General features: G+C 43.9%; 1 protein-coding gene across 1 annotated transcript in view; it reads left to right on the forward strand.

The window, feature by feature from the left end:
- The window catches only part of SCARF1 (scavenger receptor class F member 1), a 54,340-nt gene extending 38,971 nt beyond the window's left edge, over positions 1-15,369 (forward strand). Inside the window, exons 8-11 of the mRNA XM_083172169.1 lie at positions 2,163-2,286; positions 8,436-8,560; positions 13,366-13,503; positions 14,214-15,369. Of these exons, the coding sequence (XP_083028295.1) occupies positions 2,163-2,286; positions 8,436-8,560; positions 13,366-13,503; positions 14,214-15,232 (1,406 nt within the window). The 3' untranslated portion in view covers positions 15,233-15,369. The remainder of the gene's footprint in view (positions 1-2,162; positions 2,287-8,435; positions 8,561-13,365; positions 13,504-14,213) is intronic.
- Positions 15,370-16,014: the final 645 nt, after the last annotated feature.

The following is a 16,014-nucleotide window of genomic DNA, read 5'->3' on the forward strand; positions in this document are numbered from 1 at the left end:
CATACATCCCAATATGACCCTCTCCAGGAGGGACACATTGCTCTGTTTCTGGAGTTCTGCCTTAACTAATGATTGCCAGTACCTGTGTTGAAGCATCTTTATTATCAATTACCTGTGTGATGGCTATCATACATTATGAGGGAAGTCCAGAAACAGAGCAATGTGTCCCTCCTGGAGAGGGTCATGTTGGGAGGTATGCAGGAAGTCATTGTAAATCTTCCTCACAACACCAGAATTCCTTTTTCACTAGCTAAGCTAATGAGAATATGAAGCGCTGCTGAGATCAACAGACCACAACTATTCATCAGAATATCATTTTTTTAATAAAAAGGATATTTATCTACATATCACAAAAAGCACATACCTAAAAATAATAATACACACAATACAAACAACAATTCCCTTTAACCCCTTACCGCCGCAGCCTGTTTTTGCCTTCCTGACAGAGCCCTTTTTTTCAAATCTGACAGGTATCACTTTATGTGGGGATAACTTTTTATTGCTTTTACTTATCCCAGTGATTTTGAGATTGTTTTCTCGTGACACATTGTACTTTAAGTTAGTGGTAAATTTTGGTCGATACAGTCTGTTTTTTTTTGTGAAAAATACCAAAATGTCGTAAAAAAATTGAACATTTTGCAAAATGTTAAATTTTCTGCTTGTGAGACAAATAATCATACCACTCAAAATAGTTAATAACTAACAAAGACCATATGTGTACTTTATTTTACCATCATTATTTCAACCTCCTTTTAATTTTTTTGGACACTAGGGGGCAGCAGAGACAAAATTATACACAGAACACAGAAAACGCTGCAATTGGCTGTTTACATTTGAACAGCCAATCGCAGCGATCGCCGATGGGGGGGGCATCGCTGCCCCCCCTGGGCTACGAGGGAAGATGTCTGCTGTCAGGGACAGCAGCCATCGTCCCTCTGTCACCGCGTCTATAGACGCGGTGACAGTTTAAAGTCATGACGTACATTTATGCCATGCGTCGGGAAGTACATCCCGACCATGACGTAAATGTACGTCAAATGCCGGGAAGGGGTTAATATATGTAATGATTTAAATATATATATAAAAATACCACCTTGGTAAGGCTATTTTTCACCACATTCATGATTAATATAAGGCTGTGTATAGGATTAGTAGATGGAGGGTGTTAAATTTTCATTAAGTTTTTTACTTCAACAAGCCCTCTTATTGGAATGTTAATAGTCCACCTCCATGTTTTTATGGAGTGACATAGTGGTAGTCTTGCTAAAGGGCATAACTAGACATTCATGGGCCCCATAGCAAAAGTTTGTAAGGGCCCCTTTTTAGCAACTGATGGTAATAAATATATATAGCACATATAATTTAGACAGCAAAAATGGGCCCCATAGCAGCTGTACCCCTTGCACCTATGGTAGTTACGCCCTTGGTCTTGCTTACCCCAGTTCTTAGTCCTCCTGAATGGAGTGATCCTGATTGTGCCCACACCTGCTTTATTTTTGCAGTAATTCAACTCACATATAGGGCATCAGCTCTGTATGCCTTTAATGGATTTCTGATCTCATTGCACATACAGGTTCCCAACCAATCACAAGTTCCTTCAAATAGTCTTTGGGGTAGCACTACCTTTCAGCAGCCCTCCAAGGGCCCAAAAGTAAAGTAAAAAAAATTCATGGAGAATATCTCTATTTTGATTAAATAGTTGTGGTCTGTTGATCTCAGCATCGTTCCATATTCTCAATAGTTTAGCTAGTGAAAAAGGAATTCCAACTTTCATCTAGTTGGATGGTTGGACTGAAAATCTGGTACTGTATGGGATCAAATGACAATAAGCAATCTGCTCATAAACCCTGGAAAATGTACAAAAGCTTTCAGTCAATATGTTTAAATCAAACAGATTCAACTACATACAGTACCTGGTCTGACCGTTTTTGTCTGTTTCCAGATTTTTGTGAGCAAATTACTGAATTACAAATTACAGTTGTTCCCATCCAGTACCAGATGTGTATTGTTGGTTGGATGTAATTTGGTCTTGTGTATGGCGAGCTTGAGACAGATCTGCCAGAATCCACCATTAATGTTCGTGGCTTTAAAGCCTCTTACCCAAACTTAATAACTTTTATTTTTTTTGACACTTTTAACCATGTATGATTGTTCCTCCATAGCATCCAGTCAAAAAGGAGCAATAATTGCTGGTGCGCTTGTTCTTCTGTTTGTGATTCTCATCCTCTGCTGTTGCTGCTGCTGTTGCTGTTGCTGTGGAGATAACCAATTTGAGAACAAAGACAGGTAACAAATGTTCACTGTAACATAAATTTCCAAATACAAATCACTAGGTGATTTTGAGCCGAAAATCAATGCCTCAAAATGGCTGTTTTGACCGATTTTCAGCTGAAAATCGTCACGTGTGTATGGGCCTATAGAAACATTTACAGAAATGGCACAGAAAGTAAAATGGTGTAGAATCTGGAGCAAATCATAAGAACATGAGTACGGTAGTACTCATTACAGGGTTGACGACTTTAAGATTCTCCTCTCTGGGAGAAGCCCGGAGAGGAGAGATTCAGCAGCCACTCAGGGGGCGGGGCTTGCGAGTGACATCACTAAGCCCCACCCCATGCTTTTAAATCAGCTAATTCACGAATCTCTGTGGAGGGGGCGGGGCTAAAATGACGCGATTGTGCCGTTTTAGCTCCGCCCCCTCCTCTGAGACCCGAGGATTGCGGCATTTCAATACCGCGATCCGGGGGTCAGCGGGGGTTCCCCTTGAATCCAGGAGGGTTGCCCACCCTTCCGGGGGGCCGGGAGGGGGACCCGATTTTTGGAAATTCCGGGAGGGTCGGCAACCCTGACTCATTATGACATTTGATATATCACTTTTTAAATATTCACTAATAACTTACTAGTGTAATATGTATATTTTTTTTACTATAGCAAGAGATAGTCAAACATAGCAAAACAGCTTCCTTTTTTTTTTTTTTTTAAGTAAGTTTAGTGGTGAAATGAAACATCCAGTTGGCAAATTTGCTGCAGTCTGCCACCTAGTGGTAATCAAACAAACTGAGAAATGTCTTCAAAGTTTTCAGAGTTGTGCTGTATACTGCTGTACTGTATGTCTGCTGCTGCCCTGATCTGTCTCTGTCATTAGTTGTTTCATAAAGCAGCTGCATGGAAACCACAACCATATTAAAGAAGGTAAATGTAAAAAAAAAAATATTCTAATAAAAAAAACAAAACCATATGGCATAAAGGGACACAACAAGCACTAAGGAGGCAGTGACAAAATACAGGGTGTCCTGACCATGCCCCTTAGCGATGCTGGTGGCCATACAGGGCAGTGGGAAGGAGGGGACATGAGGGCAGGGGGTGTGGGCAATCAAGAAGAAGTCTCTCCCCATAGGTACCAGCTACTGTGGGCATAACTATGGGATCTGCAAGAGATGCTCTGTGTACACTCAATGGCCCTCATTCTGGTTGACCTGCAAAGCTGCAAAATTGGCAGCTTTGCGGGTCATATAAACGTAGCCCACTGCTCACACGAGTGGTTTCCCCGCTCGCAAGCAATTGGATGTTTAGCAAAATCATTCGATGGTCGGGGCGTGGCTTGGACGGCCATGTGAACAGACCTATCCTTTGGAGCTCCCCGCTACAAACATCCTGAATAACGATCCTGTGATCGCTTCAGTGCTCCTGGCTTCTCGTAGCTGTGGGGGAACATCCTGACAGCGTTCCGGTTCTATCAGAGTCGGGACCTGGCCACCCGACACTTCACTATCCTTCTCGCGGCGGTGGGGTGCAGCGTCAGTGCGTGTGAGCCGGCGCCATCTTGCTGCTGCAGCTACACACGGAGACTGAGCCTCGAGGCCCTGTGCGGACGCGAGCTTACCTGGACAGCCTCGCAAGTGCACTTCTATACTGCCGCATCTCTGCCAGTCACCTACAGAGCCTAACATCTCCTTTTACATAGACCTGGGTGCAGTTTTGCCGTATATTGTGGGGACCGCGGCCATCTTGCCTTGTGAGGATATCGACCTCAGGTGACATTTCTGACTTTTACTCTTTGGGTGCGGGCCTGGATCCCTCAGCTTTCCCATATCTACATTGGGGCATTTTGTGAGAGGTGCTCTCTGTTCTGGCCGAGTAATAGGGGGTGTGCTAGCCACCCCTGCTTTCTCATCAATCCTTATAACTGTGTAACTTTCTGCTATTGTCACCTCCATATATCAGGAGAAAATGGGAAACCCGCTGCAACAAATTTTGGAGGCCATTACTGCCTCTACCTCTAGGCTCATTACTGCACTCTCGGGCATATCCAGTGATAATACCTTTCCCTCTACTCCCCGTGAAGTGTATGGAATAATGCCTGAAGATGTGCATGTTAGCCCTGTGACCCATGCAGCTATAACCCCTATGGATCCTGTGTTCATTCACCACCAGGATCATCCAAACCTCAGCAAGGACCTGTGGAACACTCTGCTATACCATCCTGTACCCCTAGCGGAGCCCCTTCAAATAACCTATTTACGGCTTCCGCTACGAACACCATTTTGGATCGGCCATCTTAACTGCTCTGGTGATGTGAGCCTTCACTGCACTGGACCGTCTCCTCGTGATGTAGACTCTCCCTATTTTGAAATTTATTCTGGCGATGCAAGCCTTCACAAATGCGGAACTTCTCCTGGTGATGAAAGCACTCACTATCTTGGAACTTATCCTGGCGATGTAGGCATTGTCTGCTTCGGAACTTACCCAACTGCTGAAAATCCTGGTGTCACAACCTATGCCTCGGTTGACATAGAAGCCTGGCCTGACTAATTCTTGTTTACATTTTGGATCTCTGTTTTGGACGATGATAACGGATTCCCTATTTCCATATGTTATGTTTCCGAAACATTCTGCTCATGTTCACTTATATAAGTTTATACTGTGAACATAAACGTGTTAAGTGGGGTTAATTGTAAAGTTGGCCAGGGTGGGGTTCTTGGATATTTTTATTTTTAATTTCTCCTGGTTATATATATTTTTCCTTTGCGCTTTTATATTGCCCACGGTCTTTAACACTGAAGCGATCATTACCATAGTATTAAATCCTTTTGCTCTATATACATCTCCTTTGCTGGCGGAAGATTGGCCGGATTAATATTTTTACCTCTTGCGCCCTTCAATGCCTGTTGGCATAATGACTCTTGTGATTGTCATGTATAGGCGTGTCAGTCCTGACCTGCTTAATATTTTTCCTTATTAGAGCCCGGTCAGTTTTTCTTATGAAAACTATACATTTTTAGTTCTGCCTCAGTGTACCAATCCCGGGGCCCTTACAGCTCCTGTTTATGTGTATGTTAGTTAATAAGATATCCTGTTGTCGGAGGGAGAGACGGGTTCTCCACAGATGATTAAAATCCTTGAATATTACCAAGCCATGGCCCCAGTTAACCCATCCGCTTTTCATCCGATCACTATATGGGGGGGGGGGGGGGGGGGGGGTTAGATAGGTACGGTAGTGTAGGGGGTGGGAGGAAGGGGTGAATTAGTTTTTTTAGGCTAGGTTGGCTAATATAGCTGATGGCCACTAATTTATCTCTTTTTAGTGGTGGGTAGTATAGTTAGTTGGGGGGAATGGTGGGTTGTTAGGGATCCAGGTATACCTAGGTTGGGGTTAGGTCATACAGGGTGGGGGGATTTTGGGGAGGTTTGTTTTGGGTTATTATGGGGGGTTTTGCTTTGGGTAGTGTAGGTAGTACTTTAGTTAGTGGTAATTAAGTTTTATTTTCATTCCCTATTTTTAATTTTTTATTTTCCCTGTTTGCTCGGACATCTGATCTTGCAACAATTTTTTCTAGAATGTCTTTACCATGCCATTAGCATATATTGTATTTTAGTGAGACATTTTATCATATATATCTGTGCGCTATGCACACCCTACTGCCACCAGTCCAAATGGCGCCTTTGGACGTTGGTAGTTTGTATATCCTGTAATGCAAAACTTTTTTTTTTTTTTCTTTCCATATCTCCATTTTGTGTTTTACTATATGTGTGCCCTATGGATGTCTTTATACCTACTATGCGGGATCTGATGCTTGTGCTTGTTACATTTACTGTCTATGCAGGGGGGAGGGAAGTTTGTCTGTTGTATCTCAAAAATCTCAATAAAAATCATTGAATTTAAAAAAAAAATCATTCGATGGTCATCAGCTGCCCACACCCACGTCACAGCCTTATTAGAATGGGAAAACTCAGCGTTTTCATGGGCCCCCACCGCTAGGTGCGAGCAGTCCGGCAAATAATCAATTTGCCGCACCCACTCGCACCAAGCGGCTGCACATGCCCATAAATGTTTATGCGCAGGCACCAAACGTCGCTCCCCTGTGCGAACAGAAGGGCCAATGTCTCCCTTAGCAGCTGACTCGGGACCGTCCCAGGCATTCTCCAGTAACAGTAACAGCCTCAGTTCTTGGATTCATTGAGAAAATGGTCCTGCTAATAGTTTGATGCATAGTCATCCTTATTATGATGAGTTTGATGAGTTTGGCAACAGTATATTACTTATAACTTGCACACAGTATACATACAGTATGTAATGTATGTATTATTATTGACAACTGGCACAATGTATGACAAATAACGCCTTCTGGGGCCCCTAAATTAAAATTTTTTTAAAAATAACAACAAGTAAAAGTCAATGTATCTTGAGACATTTTAAAGGAGGGAATCCCTCACCGATATGATCGCCCGTCCTGGCAGTTTCAAGGGATCTTTGTGTATTTTCGGCTCAGTGTAAAGAATCGACAGCCTTGGTGTGGCCTTGTAAAGTGCGTTCATCACCTCTTTAGTAATTATGTCCTCATCGACAGCTTCCTGCACAGTTTCCTGCAATATTTGTTGATAATGTATAGTGGGGTTATGGTCCAGATGCTGGTATACAGAAGTATCGTCAAGTTGTCAGAGAGCAATCTAGTAAAGATTTTTATAGCGGCATTGGACGAGATTGGTTCAAATATGGATTCTAGTCTATGGGGACATCTATCCACAACCCAGTGGCATCTTTACAATTAAAGTATTATTTTAGTCTGAGTTGTCTGTTAAGCATACAAATGTCCACCTCATTAGTGACCCCATCATGCTTAGTTGTTGAAACAAAATTCAGACCCCTTCCAAGCAATCTCTGTTCGCAGTCAGAGAGTATTCTGTTGGATAAATTCATAATCATTTCTTTGTTTTTGCTTTGGACTTTGCTTTCTTGTTCACACTGCCCGCCACATCTTGTGTGGGCTTTTTTGTGTCTCCAAGCCTGGCTCTGGAGACCACCTCTAAAAGGGGATGACTGGTTCCCGGAGTTGCAGTGTCACTGTTAGAAGTGACTTCCCCACGTGATGTATCAGTGTCCAGCTGACTCCGTTTGTTTCTCCAATGCTGACGTGGTTTATTCCCGGTGCTGTGAACCCAGGTATATACTTGAAATGTATCAATGGTTTTGGCCATGGGCTAGACGTCTGTGAAGTCAGTGACTGAGGATGTCATTGTAAGGGTCGGCTGGTGGGTGCACGTGGATTGGTAGAGTTGTCTTTCATACATGTATTTAGGTAAGCACTGTTTGAAATAAACCAAAACATTGAAGTACCTATGCCCAGGGCTTAAAGTGGTCCTGGAGAGGTGGTGGAACTCTGTTCCCCTATCAATGCCCCCCCCCCCCCCCTCCATTAGGCAGAGCCTTGACCAGAGCCAGGGAATTTGTGCCCTACCACCCATAAAGGCATAATGGTCCCACAACACATGGTAGCACAATTGTATACACATTACACCGCATGTAGTGCCCTTGATTCATATTAAACCACACAGTAATGCCCCTTATACACATAATGTCCACAGTTGTTCATCTTAACTTTTATATTACATACGCCGTACCAGAATAAGCCGCTGGGACAGGCTTTTCTGTTGGAATTACTTTTCAGGACTGTGGTAGAGGTGGAACTCAGTTCCCCCTACCATTAGAGGTGGTGGAACTCAGTTCCACCCCGATCCCCATCGCTTTAACCCCTGCATATGCCTTTAATGGTTTGATTTACTGTGAGTCCGCGAGTGCCATCCGTTTGTACAGATAACTAAACATACACATATCATGGTGCCCAACCCATGTATACTCTTATGGTTAGGCAAACTAATGTGGTAGCTGGCCATACCCATAAACTTTGTCCCTACTTCTGCATTCCCCTTTTTTGTCCCTTCATGCCCCAGTCTGATACTGACCAGAGGTTAAACAAGATAGCACCGTCTTTGCAGGGAAAGTTGCTAAGCTTATGGAGCTTGTTAAAAACTCCCATTGAAAACTATGTGGATAGCTGCTGCAATCAAATTAATACGGATGGCAGCAGGTTTCATAAATAGGGCCCCTTGTGAATATTATAGTTGTTTATGTGATGTGCTTTGTTTTTATATTGCAGAGTAACTACTGGCGATGGAGGTTGTTTACCAAGGATGAAGCACAATTTCCAGGGAGCCCTCATAAACATTAGCTCCCTCTTACCATGCTGTTCCATGGGCAGCACTAAGGTTTCCTGGGTCACTGGTAAGATATCTTTGCCTATAAATCATGCATATGCAAATACTTTTTAATTATTATCATTATTATTATTATTATTTTTATTATCTTTTATTTACATAGCCCAACAAGGGTTCCGTAGCAGGGCAGCCGAGAGGGGGGGGGAGCAGGTACTAATTACCCGGGCCCAGGCTTGCTGGAGGGGCCCCGTATGGGCCCTGGTCCGACCCCTCCATCCCTCCCAGGTAGCAACACTTCTACAGCATGTGCTGTGCTGACAGGAGGCTCAGCATGAGTGTCTCACTGACAGCGTCAGAGGTGATGCTGAGCCTCCTGTCAGCACAGCACATGTTGTAGGTGTGTGCTGCTGCTGAGATTATAGTTTTTAGAGTTTTCTTTTACCCTCCTCTAAACATTTTGGGGGCGTGGCCGAAGTGCGGGAAGTGCCCACACCTCCCACACTTAAGCCACACCCCTAACATTTTACCGGGGCCCAGCATTCCTCTTGGCTGCCCTGTTCCGTAGCACCTAACAAAGTTTATAAGCAAATGAGCAAGACAGAAAAAAACGACTTAATGTACAAGCATAGATGTGCCGGGGGTGCACAGGCACCTCCTAATGCCCGCTGGCACACCCCCACGCGATTGCACGCAAAATTCGCAGCAGGCCAGCACCTGTTAGCCGGCAGTGGTCAGGACAGCCTTACTTGCCTATTGCCGCCGCCGATCTCCAGCCCGCAGCAGTACAAAGATAAGATAACATGGGTGTTAAGGCGCTGTGGCGTATGAACCTAGTCCTGAAGCGCTGGCTGGGCCATGGGCTCCATTGAAGTCAGCCCCCGGTCCCGTCTCTATAGACATCACACGCTAGCGTGACGCGGTGACATCACAGCATGCACCCGTCCTCCTGCCTGCGCTAAAGATGGGCAAAACGGATCATTAAGCCGAGCCGGGATCCGCCGGATCTCTCAGTGAAAAGATACGGATCTTTTAGACAACTCCACGGCTCGCTTTAAAAAAAGGGGGGGGGAATATACATGACCGAGTAAAAACACTGATCGATGGCTGGGTGCAGAATCGCCATCGATGGCATCCATCGATGGCGTCTGCACCGATGGCCATCCCTGGCAGCAGCAGCTAATCTTTCCATCACTTGTAGTCAAAGCACTGTACTCAGTCTCCAGAGGTAGTACATCTCAGCTGCCACAGGTGGCAGCACTGAGATCAAGAAAATGCATTGTAATGGAAAACGAAAAAGAAACGGATCACCTTTTTGGGCTCGCCAGCTCACTCGTTCTTGTATGGGATCCGTCCAAAAGATCCGGTTTGTTCGCGAACGATTCATCTCTTGTCTGCGCTCCCGTCCTCCTGCCTCAGAGAGCCAGCAGCACGCGCCCTGGTAGAGGCAGTGATATCCACGCTGAGCAGGAGCCAGCGTGAGTCGTGACCTACAGGCAGCCAGTGTTCCTCCTAGGAGGAAGCAAGCTAGATTAGGTTTTTATTCTTTGGTTGGTGACTGATTTTACTGCTGTGGTGGTGTCTGCTGCAGCAGTCAGTGAGGAATATGTATGGAGGAATAATTACCATCCTGGAGTGGATAAATGCAACGTCCACTTGTATTCGTGTGGTCAGCCCAATTGCTGGTATGAATAACCGTAAGTCCACCGGAGGTATATTTGCACCAAAGGTTTGCAGGTGTAATGGCCAGTCTGCCTGTCTCCAAAGCTGGGCGTAATATCCAGGAATAGAGTGGTGGCTGGTTCTTGGAAGTTTTAAAAAGTCCCAAGGGGTTGGTTCGGGCTCTATCCGGAGTTCTTTGTAAATTGTGGGTGTCCAAGCAGCTCACTGATGCCTTTCGCTACGCTAGGTAGCTTTACCTTTGATAAAGCTACCTACCGTAGCGAAACGCGTCATAGAGCATGAGGGAAGAGGGCCCTGCCTTTGAAAGCTTACATTCTGAAAGGGAGGGGCAGTCAGACAGCAGTGACACAGAAGTGGTAGAAGTGAGCATGTAACAGAGAGTTAGGATGACAGATTACTTGGTTTGATGAAGAAGTGGGTCTTGAGGGTATACGGTCATTAAGTCAACATGCATTGGGTCCACCGCTGGTCAACATGGGCTTAGGTCGACACATGAAAAGGTCAACATGCTCATTGGGTCGACATGGGGAAGGTCAACATGGGGAAGGTCGACAGTCAAATGATTGACCTGGGGTTTTTCAAGTTTTTTTGAGCCGACATGTGCTGACAGGCAGTATTTCTTACTCTGCCATCAACTAGGGCAGGGATGGGGAACCTTTGGCCCTCCAGCTGTTGTTGAACTACAAATCCCAGCATGCCCTGCAACCGTTTTAACATGGCCAAATAGCCAAACTGAAGCAGTGCATGCTGGGATGTATAGTTAAACAACAGCTGGAGGGCTGAAGGTTCCCCATCCCTGAACTAGGGCATGTAGTGAGAACAGAATAGTGTGCACGAGCAAAGCGACGCACTGCACCCCAAGCATGGCGAGTGCAGCAAAAAAACATTATGGAATGGAGAGCATGGAAGCTAGATGGAAATGGATCAAGCGGGGAGAGGGAAGGAAGAAAGAAAGGCAGAAGTAGACAATTCCCCTTTAAAGACTTTGTAAGCAAAAGGGAAGAGACAGATGGGTCAGTAGTTGGAAAGAGTGTTAGGTTTAAGGGTAAGGATTTTTGGGCATGCTTAAAGGCAGATAAAACAGTGCCTGATGAGAGCGAGAGATTGAGGGGGTGACCATAATGTGAACAGGCATTAGGGGAGGAGAAGTAGTGTAGGAGGTGGGAGGGAATAGGTTCAAGTGAGAAAATGATGGGGGGACCGAATGATGGCCGGTGATGTGGATGGAGAGGGCTGATCACATCTCTTTGCTATAAAAAAAGAGACGTGTAGTTGCCTATATTGATCTATTAATATTATTAAAGTAAAATTAATTGTCCATAGCAATATGTGTTTGCTTGGTATATACAATTGGTTGAACAATTCTCCCTCAGTCACATAATACCAATGTATTTTCCACCTCTAGCACTATAATATGATTCCAGGCTATTAAACATACCCGGTGTTACATTATTTTCCTACATTTACTATACAGATTCATGCTCATAGGAAAATTATACATAAGCATCACGAAAGCCTACTAATGACCATGATTCACAGTGTGGTCTTTAGATACCAAAACCTACGAGCACAGGACATTTACTTTGATAATGGTGAGAAATAAATAGCTACAATGATCATTCCAAATTATTATTTAAAGTCGCAGTCAGTTTGCACCGAATGCTTTATACTACACCTTGATTAAACAAATCACACCCCCCTACCTCCCTCCAATCCTTATATACCCAAATGCACCTACGGCACTGGTGGTTATGTATAAGTACTAGTTACCAGCCCGCCAAAATGATGTAACAGCATAACAGTAATGCCAGCACCGGCAGCGCTGCACGCCAGAACAGGGAAGCACTTGGATTTCAACATTGGTTGCTATCTCGTAACCGCCAGCATACAAAACACTTGAATTTCCCCATAGAGGTGAGGAGCAGTGTTAGCCAATTATTATATAGATTACAGCATTTTTCTGAAATCATCAGATGCAGGTGTTGTCTACTCAACAATCTTTTCGGGGAGAAGTAACCGGCATCAGGAATAAGTCCTATTGTACTGTCATTTCTCCAATCCACATTAAACAAATCTCAGCATGAGTACAATATCCTTAGGTGTCTATGAGCTATTTTGAAATCAAATCATTAACCCTATCTTTACACTTTATTCACAACCTTGAAAAATCTATTGTAGTACCTATTATATAACCAACTGAATCTATTATGCTACTGTATGCCATTGTATTCCCCTAACTTAGACTATGAAGTGTAAAGGGATTTTTATCCATAAATCAGTGCCTAATGCTAGTTTGCACAGTGTTGTTAATGGTGAATGAATCACATCAATCAATCATATCCCACATTATACAGCTGCAACGCTGCCTCCTCTTCCATACTCTCCCAGCCAATCTCTATGGAAACGAGTGGTTGGAATTAAGTACCAGGTATGTGCACAACCTGCTGTTTAACAGTCATGGAACAAGGTTCAAACATAAATCAAATCTTGTATGCATTGTACTGTGTTTACTTCTGCATACTGCGTTTATTTCAGCATATTTATCATATTATACCTTCTATGTTGCACTGGTAACTATTGGGATCTAAGTAACAATCCTAACATAAAATACATATGTAATAACGGGCTCTTCCTAAATGTGTTGCATCCCTTACATAAAACTGTGATAAAAAAGTGATAGGCCTGACAGTAATAAAGGCAGCATATAGTTAGATGTGTATATACTGTATATATATATATATATATATATATATACTCATTATTTATTAACAGTTATTTATATAGCACAACACATTCCGCAGCGCTGTACAGAGAATACTTGAACATTAACATCGATCAGTCCCTGCCCCAGTGGAGCTTACAATCTATATATTCCCTACCACATGTACACGCACACACAGGCATTCTAGGGTTAATTTTTGTTGGGAGCCAATTGGCCTATCAGTATATTTTTGGAACGTGGAGGAAACCAGAGTACCCGGAGGAAACCCACGCAAGTACGAGGAGTATATACAAACTCAGCACAGTTAGGGCCATGGTGGGAATGAGCTCAGTGCTGTGAGGCAGTAATGCTAACCTTTACATCGTCCGTGCTGCCCAATATATATGCACCTCTATCATCTTGTATTTATCATATAGAGAATGTGGTCTTATAAAAAGCCAATTTCCACTTTACTTTACTTTATTTTCCAGTCTCCCATCATGACACAGAACTTGCAATCGACCACAGCTTCATTGAGTCGCCCTCTACTGGCTGGTTATCTGAAAACTCATTTTCATCATTTGAGTCAGATGAAGACGGTCCAGTCTACTGCGTTCCTCCAAGAGAAGGTGAGGGTACTATGGGTGACAGGGATGACCTTTCAGCAGCATAAATCCCTTGCTTTTCCAACAACTCCACTCCACATGTGCTCACTATAGGAGAAAGTGTGCTGACAGTGATCACTACACCAGGGGTGGCCAAACCGGTCCTCGAGATCTACCAACGGTCCACGTTTTCCAGGTCACCTAGCTGCTGCACAGCTGTAGTCATTACTATGTCACATTTTAAAACCTGCTGCATTCATTCCTACTATAGATCCACAGGTTGCCTGGAAAACATTCACCGTTGGTAGATCTTGAGGACAGGTTTGGCCACCCCTGTACTACCATTTCTCGTGCAGTCACTTCATGAAAACTGACAGCAGCGGTGGCTTGGAATAGGAGACTGAATAAGGAAAGCACCTAATGATTAATCAGAATGAACTTTTCTGCAATACGTTCATAAGCCCTCAATGCTGTGCCATATGATTTGCAATTATATATATACATTATGTACTGTTCCGTGCCAATAAGTTACCTAAATCAATAGTAATGAAATCTATAAAGATGACCACTGATAGACGTGAGGTCATCACGTTATGAGTGGGGGTGTGGCCTAGCTGCTGTGGTAACTGTGACCTACCTCTAAGCTGTCCTCACTGACTGATGTGATGCCATGTGATTTATTTTATGAACCAACTTGAGAAGAGAATTAATATCTTATATTTTTTGTATTCTAGGTATGTCTGTTGCCGACATAGATGGATTTCAAGAAATAAGTTCTAAATGTAATGTGTTCCCTGAGGCAATGGGCCTCAACGCAGATGACATTTCCCTCCCATTTTCCATACCGAGGACCTCTAGCATTGCCAAAGCCAAAAGACCATCAGTTTCGTTTGCTGAAGGAACCAAGTTTGAGAGCAGAAGGTCCTCTACCACTGATACACCCAATCTAGGCCGAAAACCAAAACTTGCTATAAGCCTCCCAAAACTGCCCTCTATACAGTCGCAGACAATGACCGGAGATGATTTGCAGCAGAGTCAGAACAACAATGAGAACTATGACACAATATTCCCTAGTAAAGAACCCGAGGACCATCCAAAGCTCCATAGAAATGCTGCAGTGGGGCGGCGTAGGACCATGTCTAATGCTCAAAAATCATCTGTTAAAGCAGAAATAGCAGACACTGGCTCGAGAGAGAATAACTCGGAAATGAAAAAGAAACACCATAACCTTTCCACTGTTTACGTAAGTGTTGGTCCTCCTAGAAAGTTTTCCAAGTCCCGCAGAAGGTCAGAAGGCAATGTAGACGGGGCAGTCCAGGCTGTGCTGAAACGTTTCGGCAGTTTTCAAAAAGTGATCCCCAAACCGGTCAGGAAGAGTATGCCGCAGCACTCAAACTCCAAACCTTCACGACCAAGGTCCACTTGTGATGCAGACTTAAAATTCACACATAAAACCTCTTCTTCTACATCTTCCGGCACTACAGTAACCAACAATCATACAAAGAAGCCAGTTATTTCGGAATGGACAGGCAGCTTTGACAAACTCAGTCACATGTACTCTAACCTGCACATTCCAGTGCTGATGGAACAAGACCAAAATTCTGAGCACATTTACCAAAGCACATATGATCCGGAAGATTCAGAACCAAAGTACGAAAACGTTACTGTATCAAAAAGCATTGTGAACAGTGACCTAGAACAATGTTCTATATATGAAGATGCACAAATGAACAGCCAGAGTTCTATTTCTTGAACATTTACAAACATAAAACTCAGTGAATTACATTTTGATGACTGATCATTATTTGATATTTTTTTTAATCAGCACAATGTTATATGAGCCAACCTCCGTATGTTTTTATAATAAAACCTTGATGGTGTGATGAGGCATCCTTGTGAAAGTCAGTGATTATGCTGAGTGGGCTATCTCTAATACATTCATGTAAATAGGACTTTAGTTAGCACAGTTACCAAACGCATTTCTATTACTGCACTTATCTGCATGTAAATTACCCTTTATGTTCACTCATGGTTCAACTCCCTTAATCCAGGATCTGCCATTATTATACCCCTTTCACATGGATCAAGCAGGGACATTCCCGGGTTGGCCCCTTTCACACCAACCTAGTCCCTGCATTTTCTGGTGTGAGAGGGGCAGCGGCATCCAGGCAGTGGGGTCCAGGCAGCGGGTGGCGGGCAGCAGGGTCCAGACTGCAGGGATCCAGGCAGCGGCGGCTGAGCGCTTGTAGCGCTATTTGCTGGGCAGCAAGGTGGGAAGCGCTGCTGGATTTGAAAACATATTGAAAAGACTGGGCAGACTGCTGATTGGCTGAGAGCATCCGGCCAGTCATTTAAATATGTTTTCAAATCCAGCAGAACTTCCCGCCCTGCTGACCGGAAAATAGCTTGTAGCACTATTTGCCGGGCAGGAGGGACGGGAAGCGCTGCTGAATTTTATAACATTTTTAAAAGCCTGGCCGGACGCTGATTGGCTGAGAGTGTCCGGCCAGTCTTTTCAATATGGTTTCAAATTCA

Source organism: Crinia signifera, chromosome 2 (genome assembly GCF_055691185.1).
Source record: "Crinia signifera chromosome 2, ASM5569118v1, whole genome shotgun sequence".
In the NCBI taxonomy this organism is placed as follows: Eukaryota; Metazoa; Chordata; class Amphibia; order Anura; family Myobatrachidae; genus Crinia; species Crinia signifera.